At 41.1% G+C, this 15407-nt stretch overlaps 1 protein-coding gene across 8 annotated transcripts in view; it reads right to left on the bottom strand.

Moving 5' to 3' along the window:
• LOC306964848 (unconventional myosin-XVIIIa-like) overlaps positions 1-15407 on the bottom strand; it is a gene marked incomplete at its 5' end in the record, with an annotated part of 153435 nt that overhangs the window by 131146 nt on the left and 6882 nt on the right. For all 8 annotated transcript variants that reach the window (XM_079559008.1, XM_079559011.1, XM_079559014.1 and 5 more), the window contains one exon: positions 14381-14995. In XM_079559008.1, coding sequence (XP_079415134.1) covers positions 14381-14995 — 615 coding nt within the window. The remainder of the gene's footprint in view (positions 1-14380; positions 14996-15407) is intronic.

Below are 15407 nucleotides of genomic sequence, written 5' to 3'. Positions count from 1 at the left end.
GGAAATACACATTGGACATGTTACATTTAGCTGTGGTTTGTGGCTGCATGTATGGGTTTTCCACGACAGAGCCCGCTTTTCCATGTTTTTCCTGTACAGTAAAAGTAACTGCGGAACCACACAATATCTTTTTTTTTTTTTATGACATGGCAGAGCGATAAGTCTAAAGCAAGGGTAGGCAACGTCAGGCCCGGGGGCCAAATCCGGCCCTCCAGCACAGAACCTCTGGGCCCCAAGATGATTTGGAGAAATATTATTATGCAAATAAGAGATCAAATACCTGTTAAAGTCTAAAAATGTGAGAAATAGCGTCAGTATTATAAAAATGTCCTGTCAGAACATCCGGCTTGGCCATATATAATGTTAAACAGTGATTCTCTACTGGTGGGTTGGGACTCAAAAGTGGGTCACAGCACCATTTTCCATGGGTCGCGAGTCTATAGGGAACTTTTATTCAATATTTTCCACCTGAAACTGCAGGGAAACACTATCTGTGTCTGTTAAATGAATGTTGTTGGGTTGTTTTGATCATAATTTCAGTCTTAATTGGATATCTACTACTACGATAAATGACAAATGACAGTTTTATTTGGGTCCTTGTCATCCGAGTGTAATGGTGGTTCCCAAAGCCCTGACACCTGATGTAAAACCACTGATACAACAACAATGTTGAGGTTCGGCCCTTGGGTGTTTTGGGAATGAGGAAAATCGTCCCTCCACGACGCAAACTTGCCTCCCCCTGGTCTAAAGGACGCTCTTTATGAGAAAAAAAGGGACAGAGAAACATCCATGTTTGTCAGTGATTGGATTCAGAAATGAGCAACTTTGAGCTCCTGCGTTTTCTTTCAAGGGATAAGGGGCTTTTCAGTTGTTAAAAATAAACATTTAGGCTGACAGAGACGACATTAAAACTTATGACAGTTTTCGTTCCATGTGGATAAGCTCAGTAATTACCGAAATAGCAATAACCAGGTCAAAACATTTGCATTTTGAAAGAAAGCCAATCCTTCCATAGAGTTCTGACCTGTCTTCCACTTCAATATATTACATTACGGCCTCTATAAAACGTTATGTGAGCTGCTAATGACTCTTTACAGCAGCACAATTCATCTTTGAGTAGGCCTGCACTTGGACATAATCTCACACTATCACAACTAGAAGTCCTTGACATCCAGACTTGACCAGAGACGGCATTAAAACAAATAGCTGTGCGTCCTCCCTCCGTCCGCCCCGCGTGTTGTGAGAGGTTCCCGTAGGAGTGCGACGGAAGTGGACTATTTGTTCCAACGCAGATTCCTCAAATACCACAGCAAGACTCGGAGGCAGCTTCCCAATTGTTTTCAAACTACGCCCAGTTTGTTAGGGCTTTGGACGCTGGACAAAAGCGTTCGAACAAACTACAGTGGGAAGTGCTCATGCGGGTGCGTTAAGAAGAAAGAGGGAAAAACAAAAAGAAATGTAATTCATTCAGAGGCAGGTGTTGGGGAGTAAAACCAAGATGCAAGATACAGTAAGTGTTTCTGAAAATGACATAAAAACATCACAAAATTAATATCCTTGGACCTTCTCAGTGAAAGAGGGAGTGAGTAAATTAAAGATAGTCCAAACTCGACCCGAGCTTTCCTGACCTCCAAATTCTTCCCATGATGAGTTTATAAGCACTATTCACACCTTGCAGGGTGACTTTTCAGGGTCACTGTCACAGAAACGCCAACAAACTATTTACAGCAACAAAAAAATATATATATTGTAAACTTCATGTGGCACCATAGATCTACATTGTAAACTCAACATTTGTGAAAGAAAAAAAGACCACGAGCGCAACCACGAACATAGTGCATTTTCCTCTAGCGCGAACCAGGAAGTCAGAGGCTAAATTAGCACGGCGTTAGCTTGGGTGATCCGCCTCGTTCGCGTCTCAATGCTGCTTCAAATTAACTCATGTGAACAGGAAAGATGTGAGTGCGACCTCTAACTCCTTCACGGTTTGATTCAGGCCATGCAGTTTGGATCTGAAGACCGCCTTGCACGTTTTTTCACAACACGTACTTCTCTTCCAAAGCGTTTTTATAGTGCAAATAAGAAAAACTCCGACATCCGACATGGCGACGTTGCTCTAAAGGCAGAGTACTTAACTAGATTTTAAAACATTTCAGACGAGACGGAGGTAAGTCAAGAGAAAACAAAATGCTCAGACCAGGCCCAGACCCAACCCTTTCACTTTGCTCAAGACAAACGCTTGTGTTCACGAAATCCACGCGGTCTTTGTCGCTTGTTTTGGCATCGCATGTAATCGACCTATTCAGCAACACCCCGTATGATCCACTCCATTGTTACTGAAGACATGTGCTCCCCAGACACTGAAGGCTTCTGTTTGAAAAGTGCACAGCCAAAACCATATTATTTATGAGCGCATGATATACAGTATAATGGACGGCACAGATTATTCCTGCCACATGTGCGACGGTACAGCTGTGTAAGGAGCACACTGCAAGTGGACTTTTTATCTGTAATGAGTTTATAAGGAAATACAGGGAGCTGGTAGTTTTAACACAAGTGGAAGTGGCAATAGCTTCCTGGAATAACAGCAAGTGTGCCAAAGTTAACAGGCAGCGCAGAGGGCACACAAAGGGGCTTTCGAGGAGTCTCTGACACAGTGGAATTTATTTTGTGCGGCACTTTCAACTCAAAATGGCCAGGTTATGCTTAGAACTATTACTGCAAAGACAAATCCTGCATGACCATGTTAAATCAGATACAAACTTGGCACAATATTGTTGTTGGTATCTTTGGTATATTCATATTCGACACTGTTGTTGATTGGACATGGAATCCTTTATTAAAGAAAGTCCTGGCTCCAGATTATAACCTTTTGTACATATTTTGTGATAGGGTAAACAAGGGCAAGGAGGAGGAAACCTACACAGACAAATGGAGAAAATGCAAACTTCACCATTACATCTGAAACCCAAAGCTAGACAATCCAAACCAGGCAGAACACAATCATTTGACAGTTAAAACGACATAATTACTACTCATTACACACAAAGAGTTACTTTTCTACAAAAATAGATTCAAAAACATCACACACATATAGGTACTTCAGTAAAAATAACAGTCTACATTGAATATATATGATGATGATGCTATAAAAATGTATGGAGTGCAAATCTTTCATTACATTTTTAAGGATTACATTAGAATCTTTATTTAAAAATAGGACAGTGCTATTTCGTAAAACACATGAATAGACATTGGCTAAGATAAACCATGCTTGGCCAAAAGACTATTTGTTGTCCGTAGAACCAAGGTTGTTTTACTTTTAATAAAAAATATATATCTAGATCAATTAATATGAGAAGAAAAATCCTTCCTAACCCCACGAGAGTGCGCAATGATTTAAACAAAATGACAGTTAGAATGACGGAAACACAACCAGAAACAGTGGAATCTCGACATTTAAATTTAATTAAAATGAAAAAAGAGGTGGCAAATCTACAGACAGTTCTCCGAGTGCGAAGTTTATGTGGTCTTTTTGGGTGGACCTTTCGCTTTCACAGTGACGCCTTCCAGTCCGTTTTGTTGGAGCTGTTCTTCAATCTGTTCAGAAACCAAAACATGTCAAGAACACCTTATTAAATGCAAATACATAATAATACAGGATAGTGCAATTAATCTGATCTTTAAAAGCCTTATGTCGACAATCAGGGTTGATCGTAGTTGTGATCCAGTTAAATGGGTCTGCAACCAGTTCTGCTGAAATCCTTATTGTTTTTTAGTTTTTTTTTTTAATGGTACTGGAATGGAAAGTATGCGTTTCTTTTTGTAAGCTGAGGTCTGTTTAAAATGCTGTGATATCTACAGTATATATGAAAATGCCAAATAGGTACAGGTTCATTTTCTTAATAACAATAAAAGCAAATATTTCACACCTTAAAAAAACAAAGGCTAGCCAAGAAAACAGTTACCTTTTGTGTGATCAATTTGTAGTTTTCAGGATCTAAAATGTTCAAAGTAGAGCGCATAGACACCTTCACCAAAGTAGAGGTCTTTGCATCTATGAATGAGAAAGGAGAGCGTTCATTTCACAATTCTTAATCAATGAGGGATGAATTTAGGGATGCAAAAGCAGCCAAATGACAGTGTTGGTATGAAAGTTGTTAATTGTTCTTCTATTCAAAAACGTGCTGATGACCCTCTCTCTGACTTGTGTTCCGGTAATAATAATAATAATAATAATAATAATAATAATAATAATAATAATAATAATAATAATAATAATAATAATATTAAGTTTAATGGGACAGTCCCTGGATCCCCCCCCCCCCCCCCAGCCCCTGTTTCTCTGCTCGTGAATTTGAACAGCGGCAGGATGGGCCTCAAACCGTACAAGTCATGAACAAGTTCTTCACCTTTTTTGCTATTGTTCCTTGTTGTTGCTTTGTTTACATCGATTCTCACACGCACCTCATTTGTTCATATGCAAAATACTTTTTTGGACTTGTGTACAACATAAGCAGGAGAATGGTTGATATTGCACAGCTATTGATAATGCTTTCATTCAACTCAAATATCTTTACATTGCTAGTTGTAGATGTACATGTAGATGTTGTAGATTGTACATGTAGTTGGTTGGAGTGATTTACTTTGGTAGCAGAAGGCGGCGTGTTTCAGTCCACAGTTCACATCTGTCCAGTAGTTATTTGGATCCACCACTGCACAGCTCGCATATGCAAGGCTCAGTGGGTGCCCACTCAGCCAGTTTGTGAAGGAAACCGGGACGTGTTCTGACCAATCCCATGCCGGGTTCTGAATCCACACCATCAATGCAGTAGGATCGGTCAATCTGTTTCCATATGGCTGCAGAAGTGCTAAAACCGCCTGGTGGTCCTCTGCACTCTGGATGGTTGCCAGTTCTCTGTTTTCCATTTGGCAGTGACCCACGGCAACCGACCAAGCTCGCGAATATGCATAATAATAAAATCCCAAAGCTGTAAAGTACATACGTATATTTTATAACAAGTCAAAACTTTATCAACTTCAAAATGGTGAAATGTGCAGCGGCTGAGATGCAATTGCTAGTAATATTTTTAAAAATGCAAGAAAACTTAATCTTGATCTAGAAAAAAAGAATATACTCCAATTTAATCTGGTTTTAAGTTTTAAAAATAATAATTTGACCAATGACAAGCCAACACTAGAAATAACTCAATATGTCAACTCTCTTCTTTGTAAAAAAAACAAACTCTTACCATCTTCACAAATAAAGTGGATCCTCAAAGTGCATGTATTGGTTTTCCATTTTCCGTCTCCTCCTCGCATCCCAGTACATTCGCCAGGTCTGGGATAAGACTGGGCCCAGTATTGGTTAGAAGGGTCGGCGTTTAGCCCGATCCAAATGTTTGCGGTGTTCGAGGCGGGGCGGGGCAGAAGATGCACTTCCTAAAAGGTATAAATGGCTCAGTCATAAAGTTTAATAATGAACTTTGATCAAAAAATCACCAAATCACTGGAGCAGCTCAGGACAATAATAGTTCACTTTGTGCTACAGGCCACTAAATTTGCATAAATGCTGTCTGGGTCCTACCCGTAAAAAAAGCCTACAAGCCACAAAACAAACAAAACAAATTGAATATACATCGAGGGGGGTTGAACCTTTTTTGCCAACATGATAACATGATTTTTAATTATTATACTTTTCGTCCTAAGATATTTTGCACCAAAGTTCATACTCCTGTGACAAAGTAGGTGTGTCTATGACTTTATTAAACTCTTTTGAATAAAGCAGGTCCCAAAGAAGAGGTTTTTGGGTTCTAGGACTAAACAAGTTCAAGTTTGGACAAAAGATTATAAACTTTTAATGAGCTGAGGTCAATTTTAAATAATAATAATAATTTAAAAAAAAAGAAAAACACTTCAAGGAGAACAAAAATATAGTTATCACCAGGGTCCAAATACACAATAGGTATTATTGGAAACCATGTTGGAAAATGACACCAACATTAGATTATTGGGCTTTTCTGAACAATTTGGCCAAAAACATGGGAATAAGCTGCTCCACAAAAAGGGGCTACATAGCAAAGAAAGTCGATCTCTTTTATTGAATGAATGTGTTAAAGTGGACAAATTACACAAAATATATTTTTGAAAAAATTAAATTTTAAATCATACAAAATCAAAAAAAAGCAATGTAGAGTGGCTTTCTGTGTACCTTGTTATTTTTGTGCACTTTTGGGCACTCCCTGTACAAAAAAGTTAAAAGTTCTTTATGGGACAACCTATGCGTTTCTCGTCAGGGCAAAAAAAATGTAAAATATCAATGCTTAGGCATCGAAACAACCTCTTTTGTCTTCAAAATAATAGTCTATTTTAAAGCCTTGTAAGCATGATATATCCACTTTAAAGTATTTATTATACAATTGGAAACAAATACATCGCAATTTTCCACTAGAAACGGTGACATCCCACCTCTGAGCTGTTGATGGTGGCCAGGTCAGTGTAGTGCTCTCTGCAGAACTGCTGCGCTTCAGTCCAGTTCATTTCCACGTTCACAAAAAAGTGCACACGATCAGGAAGATGAAGACATATGACTGCATACAGCCCTAAAGTGACAAGGTGATTTAAAACCAAAACAGAGTTAACTTTCATCTGTCTCACATCAGAGATATTCACCTTATGAAACTGAGCATAGTACATCAGAAAACTTTGATAGGCAGTAAAGATAATAGTATGTAATGTAACATGGAAACTTCAAAACATATTCCAGAACAAACTATAAACAGACTACAAAATCAGTACCACAGATTAATCAATACTTACCGCAGAGCAGGAAGCTCAGAAAAAGCTGGTCTTTCATTTTGCTGTTCAAATAAAATAGTTCATTATTATTTACAAGACATTCGACTGCAGCAGATGCGCGTCCAAAATGACCTGTTGGTCGACAACCAGTGTTTAAAACCACTGATGAAATAAGCAAATCAGAGCAAATTACTGGGATTAGGGCAATTTGGTTAAGATTGCCGCAAGCAAAAAAAGTGAGAGCTCTGGAGTGAAAGTGACCTCATTGTTAACAGGATATTTCAACGCAGAGTAAATGTATATTTAAGAAACATTTATTGATAGCTTTTATGACATTGTGACAGTTTCATCACAAAATATTCATCATAAGGTGACTTGAATAAATATGTTTGGAAATGGTTAAGATTTAGATGTGCATGCAAACAATATGTTACGACACACATTATCAATGCTCAATTAGAGATATTGAAAGCAGCATGTAGCTATCAACAATTCAAAGTGACATAACCGGAGCGTGCAGAGCATAGATTATGTTACTACTAAGCTTATTTACACTGTTGAAAAGACCGAAAGAAGACGATGAGAAGGTTGTGAGTCCAAGCTTTCAAATGAAGCTGGGGATAAAATAGTGAAATCTTGGCCTATTTCCCTCATACAGCTGGAGAAAAAAACAGGACCGGTGTCTGTTCACTCCAAAGCCAAAGTAAGACTCGTTTAGCATTTGTTTTGTCACTGCACTGATAGTGCATGGAGAATCATGACTATTATGTTACCTAGCTGAATAAGAAGCACACGCAACAACATGTCACTGTTAATCGGGGATTTATACACAGATTGGCCTTAAAAATGACACTTGGGCACAGAGCGGTCACAGGTCATAAGAATGAGGACGTCATAACTTTCTCATTTAAGTCAGAAGGGTCGGCTCCTGTAGGTTTAGCAAGCCAAATAACGCTCAGATCTTTTCAATACTAGGCGTGGTAGTGCAAAGGCATGACTCGTGCACGCGAATGTGCCGGTTACATTTGAAGTTTTTGCTGGTGCTTTAGCCTCGATAGTTGTAGTGTCCCCTTTGTTGCATCTTTTAACACATCGAGTGCCGCACTGTTTCATGATATTTGTAGCACCAGAGCATATTCTATGTTATAGCTACGGACACATAGCTAAGCTCTCCGTAGGAGAAAACAGTTTAATTCTACATGCCTCGGTTTCCGTAGAAATCCAAAGCTAAACAGAGGCGATTTTGATTAAAATCACTGCTTTTTTTTTCTAGATTCTGAGATAATTAGTGTTTTATGCCTGATTAAATCCTCTCTAACTCTCACCCCTCTCCTCTCTGAACAGACACTTACGTTATGTGAAGAGGTAAATGCCTGAATATATCCGTTTAAAGAAAGTTTTCAACAACAACATTGTTGACACGTTTTGAAACACTCCGTGTTGCCGCAGATCGATCGCTTTTTATGGCGCATTTAAACAGCCTGGTTCTGGATTGAAGACTTTAACCGATTTTGACCATTTAAAAACTCAGACAAACGTTAAAATCTCGACTGTTTCGATCTGTCCATGGGAAGCCGCTCTGCTTTGTCAAACGCGCTCCAGAGAGCAAGAAAGAAATGTTGGGTTTACAGCTGTTTCCTACACAACACCACGCCCCTGCGGACTAAAAAAAAAGAAAAGAAACGCAATAATACATATTAAATGTCCAGATCCTGACTCTTCACAAGTTTTTGATCGTCATTTATTTCACTTCTGTTCATCACAGAGCTACCAAAATCACACATACGGTGTATTAGAGTGTCTAGCTTCGTAATTTAATTCAGTTGTTCCGTTTTTGGCACTCAATGTGTTAAGTATTCCTCAAATGCACATTGCAACCCATTTTGCCTTGATCTGGGGGATATCACGCTGGTATTGCCCTGAAAAGAGCCACTGACTCGCACTAGCAACAGTTGCTGGGGGGGGGCGGGGCTTTTGGGCAAGGTCAACTGAACAGGAGCCGTCTGGTACTTGTAGAGAAATCATAATGTGAATAGTCAGAAAAAGAAAAAGCAGGTGTGTAAAAACAATCCTCTGCAGAGAATGGAATATCGCTACTCTATCCTCTCAGTTTGATTCCTCCATGACATGCTTTAAACACACAATGACCAAATTCTCCCCCAAAAAGGTAAAAAGGGTTAGGGTTAAATCAAATACTTCTTAAAAACATATAGTTTGATGTTTTTTTTCCAGAATAGTTCAGCTCTAGCCCAAAGCCTTGCTCCTCCACACAAACCTGAGGTAACTCCGAGTGACGTGTAGGATTTGTGAGAGCGTAAAGCAGCAGGACTGTCTCTAGTGCCTTTGTCCTTTTTAACAGATCTGTCCAGCGCCACAGTTGGATCTAAACCAGGGGCCAAGAGCAGAATAAGAAGAGAGCTTTAGGGGTAAAATATGACCTTTTTGTCTATTGAGGCCGCACAAATCACCCCAGTGGAATGGAAATTGCAATTTGGATGGCTGCAACTAGAAAGAAGCACTGACTGCATTTTCATAGACGGTGCAAAATCCACAATGTCTGACATGTGTCAAACCTATAACTTTTGAAGCATTTTGGCTCATAGGCTTAATTTAATGGGGGTGAAGAACGTGAAGAACATGAAGAGACATTGAGCAAATTGTCAGAGCAACGACTAACGGCCATGAACCCGAGGCCGGCAGAGTGCTCCACATATGTGCGCAGACGCCCATTAGGACAATGATTTTGTTTCGCATCCCACGTGAGTCTTTCATGTGCACCCGTACTACCCACTTACCTCCAGGGTGATTAGCTGATTAGGAAGTGATCAAGCAAAACTTGATAAAGATATAATCAGATAAAACACTCACATCTATAAAGTTTAATTCCAAACTTGTTCCTAATGCTACGTTCTGGACAGCTGGTAATAGGTAAATTTCGGATCTCCGGTGCAGGAAAAGGAAAAGCATTTGCTTAACTTCAAGCCCATGGTTTCCTGTCTCCTATTTGCATGTTGTGTTTCTTAATCATTTTGAAAGTCAAACCATTTGTAAAGCCAACACTGCACGCAGAAATGTATATGTGTATATTAACCTGTGTTTATGCTGCCGTACACACAAGCAGCTGCTGATTAATGCCAAACGCCCCAAAATGTATCAGGAGGCCTGACCCACGGGTTTTCAGCATGCACGTACAAAACACGGAGAAAAAGAACAATCTCTAACCAGGAAATGATAAATAATTGTTAAACACAATAAATATATGTTTTGATCATTAGGAACATTTGGGAATCTGTCAGTAACCCACAATCCAAGACATTTACTAAATAAAAATAAAAAGTCAGACCAGAGTCTGGACTCAGCACTGGACTTGGGCAGGACTACCTGTCCCTCAGCCTGAGCAGAGCTTTCCTGCAGGAGGGAAGAGCTGGCAGCCGACCGGAACCAAACGAACCCGTTTGGACCGAAGACAGCCCTGCGACAAGGTGTGCTTTAAATACCTTAACGCGAGGAGAGTGCGCGGTCACCCGACCCTGTGCACGCTGCTCAAAGCGGGACCATATGAACCCCTCCAGACCGAACAGAGCACGGAATACGGTCCACAGATTTGGCGCTCAAACCAGCCAGAATCCGGACCGGGGCCTCGCTCAGACCCGGTGAGTCCAGGTACACGGCAGCGGGGCGCATGTGAGGCGGGGACTACTCCATGAGACACCATGAGTGTCTGCCACGCTGCCCAGGTTCTCATGTCTCTGATCCGGCCCGATTTTTTACCCCCATATTTTAAACAAAATAACTGCGAACTATAAATACATTTTGAATATATATATTTGGTGTATTTAATTAATGTGCATCAACACAAACAAAACTGCAAAGGCAAACCCTTTCTCTGACTGAAAAGTCACTGTGCAACAAAGATTGTTAAACATCCAAATGATTTATACTGTATTTGGATTGAGCTAATAAAACAACAAAAATCCGTCGGTGGGCTCTGTTCTTCTTAGCACATTTGTACAGCAGGACCTTCTTCCTCAGAGCAGAGGGTAGAGAGTAAAAAAATAATTAATTAATTAAAAAATCTAAAAAAAAAACTTGATTTTTCACCAATGAGGATTATATGCAAAGTGTGCACAGCTTCAACATGATGCACCCAAACAGAGAGCGCATTAACTTGGATAAATCCATGAAGGACAGAGAGGAGAGAGAGTGAAATATGAGCCTTAATGATTTGATTCTGTTCGGGTCATGTTTAGTTCCATTAACCCTGCAATCTCTGGTTATTTCCTAACATATAGTAGATATATATAGCCTATCTAAGGCAGAATAATGAGAGATTAAAGAGGGGGTATTATGCTTTTTTCAGCCACATAGCACCAGTCTATGGCACACTACAATGATGACGAAACCTTCTGTTGGTCTGTAAATGCAGTAAATTAGAATAACTGCCTTGTATAAAATTGCTCTTTCAAAATGGCGGTAGCGAAAGACTTGAAATAGGCCCCTGTCTCTTTAAGAACCTCTGACCCTTTCCGACACGCCCCCTCCACACGCTGTCTGTGGCATCACAACACTCCGCTCGTTGTCTCAACTGTATTGAAACTACGATCGGTGCATTTTAATTTTTATTGTTGGAAAGGAGCTACTGTTTATCACTTTGTGAACAATGGCCACACAGGATATTATTTGGAGACAAACCTTCCACACCGGACGCTTGGAAGGGGCTCTTGCCTGAAAAATAACTGCTGTTTGGAGGCTTCTCTTTGCATCTGCCATGCCCTATGGATCTCTAACTATACCCCCATGGACGACACCAGGATCTGCAGGAGCCCATACGATTCAAAGACGGACATTATCTGTGCAGGTGGACAGTGGTTTTTCGAGGTTACCCGTTAGCTTGTTATAATCGACTACAGCTCATTGTTGATGAAAAGTCTGCAATAAACCACAAATGTGTAAAGCCAGGCTCATTGTGTGATCATCGTAAAGGCTGCTTCAAGTAGTTGCTGCTTTATTGACGTTATTTGTGCATAATATGCTGCCTGTTTTCAATGAATGTTGTGAAGGTGAAGGTTGTTAGCTTGTCGTGGCTAATAGTGCCTTAGCTCCGGGAGAAAACCACTCGGCTACGACTCACTGTAGATGAAATGTGAGCAATAAACTACAAAATCAACAAGCCAGGCTCCGTGTGTGATCATCATAAAGGCTGCTTCAAGCAGTTGCCTGTTTTAGTGACGTTTTCAATGCATAATATGCTGCTTGTATTCAGTGAATTTTCCCGTTAGCTTGTCGCGGCTAGCTTGTTAGCTCCGGGAGAAAGCCACTCGGCTATGACCCATTGTAGATGAAATGTGAGCAATAAACTTCCAAATCAACAAGCCTGGCTCCGTGTCTGATCATTGTTAAACGGTTCTTTATGTGTGTGGTGGTTTTATTGACTTTATGTGTGCATATTTCTCGTTTTCACGTGATGACTCGAGGTTTAGCTTAGCATTAGCTTTCTCCGGAGGCTCTGTGCATCATCAAGGCCCAGCGCAGAACCAGACACTGAAATAAGCGTTCTTGTCACCGGTTTTAATCCTGGGTGTTTCGGTAACAGAAACACTGATGTGTGTCTTTGTAAAAGTCTGCTGTGGCTCCGGTTCACAACACATGAAGCTAATCCTCCATGATGACTCTGTTTACATCTTAGGGCTAGACACTGCGGTGAGGGGGTTCTGCTGAGGAGCAGTGGTTGGTTACTCGGCTGGTGACGAAAGGTTGGAGGCGTATCCTGGAGGTCGGAGGCGTTTCCTGAAGGAATCAGGCGTTTTATCCCTAAAATGGCTGCCATCGGAGTTTTTACAGATTACTCGAAAATACGTGAATGTGCTAAGGCAACACTTCAGGCATGTTTTTAATGAGGGAATGACTTAATAACATGATGTAAAGCTTGAAAAAGTCGATTTTGCATAATACCCCCCCTTTAATTGATGACAAAAATAGCTCATGACAGAGAGAAATTATTCCGAGCTGAGTCACTGGTGGTGCATCCCTGCTTACTACAAAGCAAATGGACGTTTCATCAATACAGAAGTCATGAAACACTCATCAATTTCTATTTTCATCCTGTTCCCGTTCACACACTGATGTACCATAGTCACGTGGACAGAAACATGCAGCAGTTAAACAGAGGTCGGACTAAGGACACTGGCTTAAGAACAAAATACTCCATCAGAACAAGGTGCTAAAAGAATATTGGAGGAGGATACAAGATCAAGACCATTCATGAGGCTACAACATGTCAACCCCAGGACTGATCATGACAAAACTAAAGAAAATCTAAAAAAGCATAAAATCATCAGGACATAAAGATAAGTCAAATAATTAGAGAGTAATATGAAAACAGGACAAACTTATCTAGAACAGTGTGTAAGAGTATTGTCAATAACACAACTGGCTACATATTGAAAAATCAAGTCAAATGAACTAATCAATGCTTGTTGCGTAACATTCAGTGTCCTGACAGAAAAAATGCTGTGACAGGGGTGTTCCAAACACGATCGGGATTCCAATTTTTGCCATAAATCTAAGCATCACCCTCTTATTTCAGAAACCAGCAAAGAGCACTATGTCCCAAAGACACAGGGTTTTTGGAGAGTTCTTGTACTAGCAGTGACTGCAAAGCATTTTTTCTGCAAAAGAACCACACAAAAACAAATAAGGACTGAAACTAAAGCACTTTTGATAGATACAAACAGGGTCACCCACAAGAAATGCACCACACCACCTGTCTCCAACAGGCGGCAGATGATTCAATCCGGCCCCTGACTTGTAGAGCACAAATTCCTGTGTATGTCAGGATGTGCACTCCAGCCACAAGGGGGCAGCTTAAAGAAAGAAAGGTAAGAATTCCACAAGTGTCCAGCAGAGGGCACTGACATAACAAGAGATCAGGATATAAACAACTCATTATAGCCACGTGGTACATGGACACTCTGCCTCAGGACGGCTGTGGCAACAATAGTAGCTTACCACTTCAGAGTGCGGAGTGGATAAATAATAACTACAGCGTAGCAGAAACTTATGACACAGGCTTGTAAAGTGGATGACAAGTGTAAGCCATTTTTAAGAGGCTACTGTCCAGTTCATTATTTGTCAATTATTGAAAAAAGTTTCTTCAATAGTATTTTCCCAATTAAAACATATTTTACTGGATATTTTGTTTACAGACCCTGCACTACACCAAGGGCTACACTTGCATGGTCAGCCAGTCACCCCTGCTCAGAGGCAATCCAAAAACCGCAATGTTTTTTATTGATGCAAGCCGTACAATAAAGATGACGTTCAAATCCTGTATCACTCAGAACAAACTTCCTAACTCCTCTCAACTGTTCGTAAAAGAGTTCAGTTGATCGTCTGCTGATTTGTCTTCTGTTTGATGCTTGTTATTTTTCATGTTATCATTCTCCAGTAAGCCGCCATGTTATAATACTGTTCTTTTCCATCTCTAATGCCTGAATGATGTATTCAACAATCTTTCGCCCGGGAAACCAAACCAAAAGCGCATGACATTGACAGTGTGTGGCGGTAAAGCGCTTGCACTCACATGCGTGGCGTCCCTCCGTAGGCCCTCTGTGTTCCGTAACCAGCAGCGGCTCAGCTCGCTCAGCTCCAGAATGGGCTGCACTTTTAGCCTGACGGTGTCTCCACTCTGTCGGATCATCTCCACGATCTCGTCCCTGCTTTTGTTCTCCACGTTCCTCCCGTTGATCTCCACCAGCCTGTCCCCCGGCACCAACCCCAGAGCAAGGTCCTTGGTCCCCGCCCCGGGCTCTGCGAAGTGGACCACCCTCCTGTAGACCCCCCCATCCGGACTGCGGTCCAACATGGTGGTCCTACGCAGGGAGAAGCCAAAATCCCCCGTGTTGCGGCGCTGCAGTTCCAGCTCCCGGGACTCGGGCGCGGTCGGGGCGACGACGGGGGGCAGGTGGAGATGAGCTGGGAAGGTCTTGGGGACTAACTCGGGGACGCAGGGCCGTTTGGTGGGAGGGTCCGGAGGGGGCGAGCCGGGGGACTGTTTCACGCTGTGTTTGCGGAGCATGTTGAACACTTTGCTCTCCACCTGTGGGGAGGGAGCAGCCGAGTTGGGGCCCGAAGGAGTGGAGCTTTCCGACGGACTCTCCTCTTTGCTCCGCTGGGAGAAAGAGAAGCGTTTCATCATCTGAAGGAGAGAATATTCATAATCAGTACATTAGAAGCAAATGCATTTTGAAACAGTTATTCCTATTTCTGTTTTATACTATATGACTAATGACTATAATCATTCTATTTTATTGTGATAGATAAAGAATAATGTAGCATTGATACTGAAAAAGTATCTTTCAGGTTCTGGTAAATAAAAAGGTCCAGCCCCAACTATAAAGCAGGATGAGACATTTCAATTCCCCATATACACAAACCATATTTTAGAGACACTGCCTGACCCAAAAAAAAAAAGGTCAAACGGTATTTTGTTGTAGCGCCTTTAGCTTTGATTACAGCGCTCATTTCCTGTGGCATTGATTCAAGAAGCTTCTGCAGTGTCACATTAATTTTAACCAAATCTTGTATTGATGATGGGAGAGCGTAACCAC

Source organism: Gobius niger (assembly GCF_951799975.1).
Source record: "Gobius niger genome assembly, chromosome: 1".
Lineage (NCBI taxonomy): Eukaryota > Metazoa > Chordata > Actinopteri > Gobiiformes > Gobiidae > Gobius > Gobius niger.
This window is presented reverse-complemented; position numbering and strand designations above follow the sequence as displayed.